Here is a 10,197-nt window from a genome sequence, read left to right as displayed (position 1 = left end):
GTAGTCAATTGCATGGATATAACACAATGTAATTGTCTATTTTCCTGCTGATGGGCATTTAGGCTGGTTCCAATTTTGGCTCTTGTGAATAAAACTGATACGAATATGCTTTTTATGTCATTTTATGGGCACATATTTTAATTTCTCTTGGGTAAATACCTAAGAGTGGAATTTCTATGTTAAAATATACTATATGTTTAACTTTATAAGACACTATCAAACCTTTCCTAGTTTAATTTCCTACACGCAAGTTATGAGAGCTCCCTTTACATCATCACCAATGATGTAGTCTTGTCAGTCTTTTTGGTTTTAGTATTCTAGTGGGTTTCTATGGGTATCTCATCATTGTGTTTTTTTAATTTTAAATTATGATAAAATGACAGGTATTACCACCTCTAAGTGTTGAGTATATTCACATTTTTTGGCAATAGATTGTCACAGCTTTTCTCTTGCAAAGCTGAAACTCTGTACCTATTAAACAAAACTCTCCTTTTCCCCACTCACCCTCAACGCTTGATAACCACCATTCTATTTTCTGCTTCTATGAATTTGACTACTTTAGATACCTCTTTTTGTCACTGGCTTATTTCACATAGTATAATGTCTCATTGTGTTTCAAAAAGACATTTTTTATTTACGTATAATTTGATGAATGAATTATCTGTTCAGTGAATTTTGATAATTGTATATATTGCATATATCTGTGTAACCACTCCCCAAAACAAGATACAGAATATGTCTATCACCCCAGAAAGTTCTCTTGTTTCCCTTCTCAGTTATTTCTTTTATCCCAGAGGCAATCATTGTTCTGATATCTATCATCATGAATTAATATTTTTTCTGTTCTTGGATTTCGTATAAGTGGAATGATAGACTATATACTCTTTTGTGCCTGACTTTCTTCTCTCAACATAGTATTTTTAAGATTAAATCCACGTCTTTGCAGGTATCAGTAGCAGCTTCATTTTTTTAAAATTTCTGAGTAGTATTTCATTTTATGAATATCTCACAATTTGTTTATAATTTTCCTGTTGATGAACATTTGGCTGGGTTTCCAGTTTTTTGGAGTTATGAATAAGACAACTATAAATATTTGTTTAATTAAGAAAAAACACATAACATAAAATTTACCATCTTTATTTTTAAATGTACAATTCAGCAGTGTTAAATATACTTGCATTGTTGTTAAACACATCGCCAGAACATTTTCAATTTGCAAATATAAAACTCTGCACCCATTAAATAGCAGCTCACTTTTTTCCCCTCCCCCTATTCTGGGTTAACCACCATTCTACTTTCTGTTTCCATGAATATGACTACTTTTGACACCTTATATAAATGGAATAATATAGTATTTGTCTTTTTGTGACTGGCATATTTCACTTAGCATAATGTCTTCAAGGTTCATCCATGTGGTAAAGTGTGAATAGATTGCTTTCCTTTTAAAGGCTGAACAATATTCCATTTTATGTTATTCATTCATTTCTTGATGGACATTTGGGTTGCTATGGATATGGGTGTGCAAATATCTCTCTGAGATCCTGCTTTCAATTCTTTGGATATATACCCAGGAGTGGAATTTCTGGATCATATTGTAGTTCTGTTTTTAATTTTTTGAGGAACCTCCATACTGTTTTCCATAGCAGTTGCATCATTTTATAATCCTACCAACAGTACCCAAGAGTTCTAATTTCTCCACATCCTTGTCAACACTTGTTATTATCTAGTTATTATTTTTTTTTAATTTATAGTAACCACCCTAATGGGTGGGAGATGATATATTGTAATTTTGATTTGCACTTCTCTGATGATTAGTATGTTGAGTATTTCTTCATAGGCAACTATAAACATTTTTGTCCAAGTATTGATATTTTTGTGAACATATATTTTCACTTCTCTTCGGTAAATGCTTAAGAAGAGACAAACTGAGTCATAGAGTAGATGTATGTATAACTTTATATGAAACATCCAAACAGGTCTCCAAATTGGTTACAATATTTTACACTCCTGTCAGAAATGTACAAAAGTTCCAGTTGCTTTAAATTCTCAGCAACATTTGTCTTTTTGATATTTGCCTTTCTACGGTGTATAAAATGTTATCTTGTTGTGGTTTTAATTTGCATTTTCTTTTTTTTTTTTTTTTTTTTTTTTTTTTTTTTTTTTTTTTTTTTTTCTTGCATTATGCGGGCCTCTCACTGTTGCGGCCTCTCCCATTTGCGGAGCACAGGCTCCGGACGCGCAGGCCCAGCGGCCATGGCTCACGGGCCCAGCCGCTCCGCGGCAAGTGGGAGCCTCCCGAAACGGGGCACGAACCCGCGTCTCCTGCATCGGCAGGCGGACTCTCAAGCACTGCGCCACCAGGGAAGCCCTGCATTTTCTTGATGACTAATGTTATTGAGCATCTTTTCATGTGTTTATAATTCATTTGTATATCTTCTTTCGTGAATTGTCTGTTCACATTTTTTCCCATTAAAAAGATAGAGTTTTGCCTTTTAATTGTTGAAATGTAGACGTTCTTTATATAACCTTCCTTTGGTCAGATGTATGTTTTACAATATTTTTTTTCTCAGTCTGTGGATTGTTTGTTTAATGGTTTTGATGAGCAAAATTTTTAATTTTGAGGCAATCCAATTTATGATTTTATTTTGCGGCTTGAAAATCTTTGCCAATTCCAAGATTTTAGATTTAGGATTATGATCCATTTTGAATTAGTTTTTGTGTATGGACTGAGATAGTGGTCATGGTTAATTTTTTTTTCCACAGCGATATCCAGTGTTCCAGTAACAATTATTTTAAAAAGCCTTTCCTTTCTCCACTTAATTAACTTTTCAACTTGGTGAAAAGTTGACTGACTATATATGTGTGGGTATATTTTTAGACTCTGTACTCTATTTCACTAACTCATTAGTGTACCCTACTGCCAATATCACACTATCTTGATTGTCACAGCTCCAGAGTAACTCCTATAGTTAAGTGGTATAAGCTCCTGCAAATTGTTCTTTTTCAAGATTGTTTTGGATAGGGTAGTTTATTTTAATTTTCAATAAGTTCTTGAATAAACTTGTTCATTACTTCAATAAAGCCTTCTGGAATTTTTCATAGGGGGTTATATGAATTTATAAATCAATTTAGGGAAAATGGACATCTTAACAATACTGAATCTTCCAGTCCATTAATGTGGTATAGATCTTCATTTATTTAAGTTTTCTTTAACTTTTCTCATCAATGTTTTGATGCTATTATACAATATTGAGTAGAAATGGTGAAGGAAGACATCCTTGTCTTGCTCTTGACTCTAGAGGAAAAGAATTTCATGTTTTACTCTTGGGTTTGATGTTACCTGAAGGATTTTTCACACATGTCGCTTTGACTTCTGATTTTCTGTGAATTTTTTTTTTAATCATGAAGAGGTTTTTGTATATTCTCTGACTGCCTGCATAAGTTTATCTTTAGATTTTAGGAGATAAATTATGATGTGTCTGGGTGTAGCTGTCTTCATCTTACCTGACCTCTCTAGTATTTATCACATTTTCCTGAAATTCCTTCTGGCATTTACCTCACTTCCCTGAAACTCTTCCTGTGGTGTTCATAATGTTGTTCTAAATAAGCCTTTCTCCACTTCTCTAGCCTCATTTCTAAGTCTATGCAGGATGTTCTTCCTTTTCCCATCTTTTAAATGTTGATATTCATCCCCTGCTTTTCTTTTTATTTTATATGCTTCCCTTGGGTTATCTCATTCACTCCCATTAATTTCATCTACCATTTACATGTTTACAATTCCCAAGTCTGTTTATCTAGAACACACTATCTCCTTGGAATAGTTCCACCTTGATGTTCCACAGGCACCTCATTCTTAATGTGTCTCAAACTGAATTAATCAGCTGTCCCCATCACCCAAAATTTGCGTTCCCACTGTCTCAGGTCAGATTCTCTAAAAGCTGAGCCTGAGATGGAGATTCTTGTTCAAATTACTCATTGAGAGAATACTCTCAAGGGAAAAGGAGTGAGGATGCAGGATAAGGCAGAAGTAAAAGCTCGGCAAGTATGTGATCTCAGCTTGAGACTAGCTTCAGTATGATTTTATGGGAGAAATACTGGAGCACAAGTTATACCATGAGTTCCACTTTGAGGTGAGGGAGTTGAACTTTTGTATCTTTCCCAGTCAGTCAATCATTAGCTGAGGTCTGTGGGTAGGCCCTAACCTTTCAAGTAAGATAGCTCCCCTTTGGCTTAGCCTCTAGGACAATTTTCCAGAGAATGGAGCAACTGTGAGTTACCAGCCAACATTTACAGCAGCTACAGGATGCACTGTAAAGGGTATATAGGTGGGGCACCAACGTATCCACTACTAAAACATCCCTGAATTTCTTATATTGATGTATATCACTGCCATCTATCCAGGAATCCAAGTAGAAATCTAGAAGCAATAATGGAGCCCTTTTCTCTCTCATCCCCCATTAAAAAGTAATAATAATAGATAGCAATTATTGAGTGACCATAATATTAATTTTGAATTCTATAGCACGGTTCTCAAAGCTGCACAGGATGTGGCTCCTGTCTAACTCTCCAGCCTTTTATAAATTTATTTATTTATTTTTGGCTGCGTTGGGTCTTCGTTGCTGCGCACGGGCTTTCTTTAGTTGTGTTGAGTGGGGGCTACTCTTTGTTGTGGTGTGCAGACTTCTCATTGCGGTGGCTTCACTTGTTGCAGAGCACAGCCTCTAGGTGCACGGGTTTCAGTAGTTGTGGCACGTGGGCTCAACAGTTGTGGCACATGGGCTCTAGAGCGCAGGCTTAGTAGTTGTGGCTCACGGGCTTAGTTGCTCTGTGGCACGTGGAATCTTCCCGGACCAGGTCTTGAACCCTTGTCTCCTGCATTGGCAGGCGGATTCTTAACCACTGCGCCACCAGGGAAGCCTATCTCTCCAGCCTTGTGTCTCATATTCTTTCCTTTGCACTGTGTTCTGGCCACCCTAAACCTGTTGCAATTTCCTCAGCATAACATGCTCTCACTCTCAACCCCTCCCACCATGTCACCTTCACATGGTCAGCTCTTACTTGCGCTTCATGATGGTCTAGACATTACCTCCTCAGGGAAGCCAGATCTCCCAGACTGAATTAGATACTTACCATCTGAACTCTACCAGCATCCCGTTCTCCCATAAGAAACCATTTCCCAGGGAAATACAGCTGTCAGTTTGTTTGTCTATCACCCTTCTTTAAATGTGAGCTCTTTCAGGATATTGATTTCATTTTGTTTATCTCTATATCACTAGCATGCAGTCCAATGCCTTGGACATTGTTGAGACACACTAAATGCTTCTCACATTAGTGGAAAAAAATGAATGGATACAAAGGTAAAATGTAGTCAAAATTCGAAGTGTTTCTTCTGAAACAAATTTTGTAAGCTTTGGCCTGATGTTTATGTAAGCTATTTATTTTAATAGATGCTGCATAGATGAATATTCATGGAAAGACAATCTATTCCACCTCTTACTGTACTAACCTCTTTAGTATTCCTGGGTCACTGAGCTCCACTCCACAGTGTCCCTAAAGAATCAGGAAGAAAGCCCCCAGCTCCAATTGAGACAGAACAGCTGTGACTCTCTTCTCTCCCTCTGTTTCCAGATGAAGGACCTACGTCATGAGAATATTAACCCTTTAGTGGGCTTCTTCTGTGATTTGGGGATGTTTGCCATTGTGACAGAATTCTGTTCCCGAAGGAGCCTGGAAGACATACTGACAAATCAGGATGTGAAACTAGATTGGATGTTTAAATCATCACTCCTGCTGGATCTCGTCAAGGTTAATGGAAAGACTGAAAATCCAAGATTTTCCCTGTAGATTAGAGCTTCAATATTTTGGGATGTTTCACTTTCCTTGGGGCATTGTGATGCTCTCACTCCTCCACCTTCCTTCCCTGTATCCGCCCTCACTTCTTCTCATAGCCCTTTTGTCCATATCTGTTATAAGGTCCTGATACAGAAAGAATTTGCTTGCTCCTCACCTGCTCCCCTGTTTGAGGGCCAGATTTGTCTTTACTTCCTATAGCTATTGAGCCCTCTTCTGCCTTAAGCAAATCCTTTCTTCCATCCCATTTCTCTGCCTTCTGGATGTGGGAAAGTGCTCATTCCCAGGCTCTTTGGTTCTGCTTAGCCCCATCTCCTGGCTTTCACATTCTAAAAGGTGGTTCACTCTAGAACTAGGTGATGGGTCTTTGCATAGGTCTATACCATAGGTATAGATGTGGAACTCAGCATGACCAGAAAGACAAAAGACCATCGGTTCTACCAGGCAGCACCTCCATTCTCAGAGGCAAGGACTATTAACAGTCAACGGGGTTCACAGATGGGTCCATGGTTGGGCTTCAGTGGAGTCTATGAACTCCCTAGAGTGATATGAAAATTGTGTCTATGTGCACTTGTAGTGGGCTGATTTGGATAGCCAATAGTCATTGAGCTTCCTGTATATTAATCACAGTTTTGACCCTTGTATTGTGGCCTAACTCTTTTCAAGGTAGCTTTATAGACATTATCTCATTCCAATTTTCTATAAAAGAAGTGTGATTATCCTCCTTTTACAGAGGCTCAGAGAAACTAAATGAGGTTTTTGTTATATAGTGTCTACCACACATAGTAGATACTCAATAAACATTTACCAGCTGGCTATTAAGTGGCAGAGCTAATAATAGAATCTAAATCTCTTAATTCCTATTCTAATACTCTTTCCACTCACTCTGTAAGCAAAGTCCCGTGAGTTAAGGGAGAGTCCTCTAAATGAGTCCTCTCAGACCCGTGATGAATGAAACCCAAGCATTAGACAGCTAGGGAGAAATCTCCCCCACTGTAGACTCTGCTTGGAAGTACTGGGGACTACAGAATTTCCTAGGGTGCAAGATGTAAAGCATACAAATACAAAGGGGTGTCAGGTGGCAAAATAGAGCCAGATACTTAAAAGGACTCAGCATAAACAGTCCCGAGATGACTGCACTAGAAAATGGACGTATTTATATGTGAATGATTAAACCCATCTGGTAAAGTCCTGGTAGATCACATTTGAATGTCATATAAGGTTGCCAAGCAAACTGTAGCAGTCAGTATCAGCTTTCTTGCTTTCAGCTTTCTTTTTTATTGTCTATTTTTAATTAAAAATATATAAAAATAAATTGTATATATTTTATATAATTTTAATATATTTTATATAAATTATAAAAATAAGACATTTCTAATTATAAAAATAATGCATTCGATTAAATTTAGAAATCAAGTGATATAAATATATTGGGAAAATACTGACAATTACTCAATCCTCCTTCATATCTTCCCCCCAAATTAATCACTGTTGACAATTTGGTGTTTAGCCTTGCAATTCATTTTTCGTGTATTTACATACATTATACATTTTGTTTGTTGTTTAAAATACATACTGTCACATAGTTCTGTAACTTACTCTTTTTCACTTACTTCATGGGTTAGATATGGTTCCCTATCAGTACATACAAATTGATCTTATTATTTTTAATTGTTGCAGAATATTCCATAGGTTGGATGTACCACAATTTGGATGTCCCTTCTTGATATTTATTGTACATCCAATTATATAATATAAAGCAGAGCTGCAAGGAGCATTCTTGTGTATGTGCACATGTGCAAGCATTTCTTTGGAGAAGTAGAATGCCTAGGTCACAGGGTACGCATACTTTCAATTTTGATAGCTATTTCCAAATTACCCACCCAAAAGGCTGTACCAATTTCCATTCCTGCCAGTAGTAGATGAGAGTTTGGCTAGACCTTTTGGGGGAAAATCAGAATCTTCAAATTCTTGGCAATTATATATGTATAGATCTATCTATGTTTGAAATGTCAGTAAATCTTCCAATGACACACAGTTCTTTATGCCCACAAGATATGATTCTTCATCAAAACGTAAAATTTTAGCGATAGAAGGGACCTGGAAACGATTCTTGTTGTCAAAGTTTTGCTTTGCCTGCGTGTAAGAGAAAAAGGCTGAATTCTAGATCATAATAGCTCATGCCATTAACAATCTCAGAAAGTGGCTCTAAAAGCCCCCAATAGTTAAATAAGTTGCTAAATAAATCCTGTTTGTATCATCTGCAGGGCATGAAGTACTTACATCACAGAGAGTTTGCTCATGGGAGGCTGAAGTCTCGGAACTGTGTGGTCGATGGGCGTTTTGTACTCAAAGTGACAGATTATGGCTTTAATGACATCTTGGAAACGCTAAGACTCTCCCAAGAGGAACCTTCTGCGGAAGGTAAGCATTGTACCCTTCTGATGCACACAAGGTAACTCCAAAGTTCAAATGAGAACACGCCCTGAATTAAAGCCTCAGGCTGATTCAACTCCCCACTTTTGTTGAAAAGCAGCCTCATTTCCAAGCCAAAGGAGTTGAATGAAGTCTGCAGGCTGTAATCTCAGCGTAGCCAAGCCTTCTGAACAAAGCCAGTGCAATAATGTCGAGTTCCTGCTGTGGCAGGATTAGGTTATATTGTGTGGAGACCCCAGGTGTCCCTGGAGGAACTTGCTGAGCGCTAGGCACACAGTAGGTGCTCAATAAATACTTGTCAGATTGAATGGAAGGTAATTTGGTAGCTGGACTCCCACAAAGCCCATTCTGGAATGGGATGTCACTAGAGCCTGCCCTCACTGTCTCTGTCAGAGAGAAAGAAACAAGGGGGGGGGGGGGGTCCGCCAGCAAGTAAATGCTCTGTGGGTTGTGTGGGATGGCTTCAGACCGAACTATGGCCTTCTAGTAAATCAGTAGGCATGCCTGTAATGTCCACTTTGTGTTTTTGTCTTCTATTTAGTGCACGTGTGGCAACACCACACAATGCCTGTAGAGGTCATAACAGATCAAAGAAATAGAAACCTGAGATAGGGCTTGGGAGTGGGTGATTGAGAACTATGAGGGAATGAATTGATGGAAGGGAGGGAGGAAGAAAGAGAAAGAGTAAGAAGGAGAGAAAATGAATAGGGTTAAATACATATAGGAAATTTGCACCTTAAAAGTTTTAACCGGTATTGCAAGGGGGAAGAAGAGAAATAATGACACAAAAACACAGAGAAACAGACAACCCAGAAGAGACACAGAGAGGGAGAGATGCAAAATGACAACATATACTCATATTCTTAAAATGATCTTTGGTGTTAGAAGCTTTAAAATTGCTGACTTTATAGGAGAAATGAAGAGTGCAGGACACAGAGAGACACGTGCACGGAGAGAGACACAGTCCAGTCATCAGTGGCATCATCTTTGAGCTTTACAAAGCTAGTGGAATATGAAATTTTAGGGAGTCATCTGGTCCAACTTGCTCATTTAACAGATGAGACACCTGAGTCTCAAGATTTGCCCAAGTCGTGCAGCCACTTAGCAGCAAGCAGTTCCAGGAATTCAGTTCAGATCTTCTGAAGACTAGCTCCTACACCCAGCTAAATTAAAACATTTAATAACAATTTCCTCTTTCTCTGCCCATCCATGCTTTGAAGGACTTGAAGCTCCTGGTAATCACAATAGCAACATGTGCTATTGTCTTCCTCTGTGTCTCTGTTTCTCTGTCTCTCTCTGTCTCTGTCTCTCTCTTCCTCTATTTCTCTCTGTGGGCCTGTTCTTGTTGACGACTTAGTCGGATGGTTATTATTTGGCTAATCCCAGCTTGAAAGCTTGGAGTAGTTGCCTGGTATTAGTGCTAGGATGTTGGGACGACCGCTGTAGAGTGGGAAGTACTTAGCTTCCTGTCAAAATTACTCATCTATAAAAGATAAAACACAATGTCCAGCTTCCCAGAATTCCATTGAATTCACAGGTTGGCTACTTTCAAACTTAAGAAACTCTGGTTTTAGAGTGAGGAAAGCTAGCTTCAGTGGGTGTTTTTTTTTATTTTTATTTATTTTTTTTTTTGAATTTTTTTTTTATTATTATTTTTTTTGCGGTATGTGGGCCTCTCACTGTTGTGGCCTCTCCCGTTGTGGAGCACAGGCTGCGGACGCACAGGCTCAATGGCCATGGCTCACGGGCCCAGCCACTCCGCGGCATGCGGAATCTTCCTGGACCGGGGCACGAACCCATGTCCCCTGCATCGGCAGGCGGACTCTCAACCACTGCGCCCCCAGGGAAGCCCTATTTTTATTTTTATTTTATTTTATTTTTTTTTTAGCGGACGGTGTCTGTCTCTTTCCC

General features: G+C 38.5%; 1 protein-coding gene across 1 annotated transcript in view; it reads left to right on the top strand.

The window, feature by feature from the left end:
• Nucleotides 1-10,197, top strand: part of GUCY2F (guanylate cyclase 2F, retinal) — an 89,775-nt gene that overhangs the window by 53,720 nt on the left and 25,858 nt on the right. Inside the window, exons 9-10 of the mRNA XM_007463676.1 lie at nt 5,629-5,805; nt 8,118-8,274. Coding sequence (XP_007463738.1) covers nt 5,629-5,805; nt 8,118-8,274 — 334 coding nt within the window. The remainder of the gene's footprint in view (nt 1-5,628; nt 5,806-8,117; nt 8,275-10,197) is intronic.

The sequence above is a fragment of the Lipotes vexillifer genome, unplaced genomic scaffold, assembly GCF_000442215.2.
Source record: "Lipotes vexillifer unplaced genomic scaffold, Lipotes_vexillifer_v1.1 scaffold1267, whole genome shotgun sequence".
Taxonomy (NCBI): Eukaryota; Metazoa; Chordata; class Mammalia; order Artiodactyla; family Lipotidae; genus Lipotes; species Lipotes vexillifer.
Note: the sequence above shows the minus strand (reverse complement) of the source record. Positions and strands in the feature narration are given on the sequence as shown.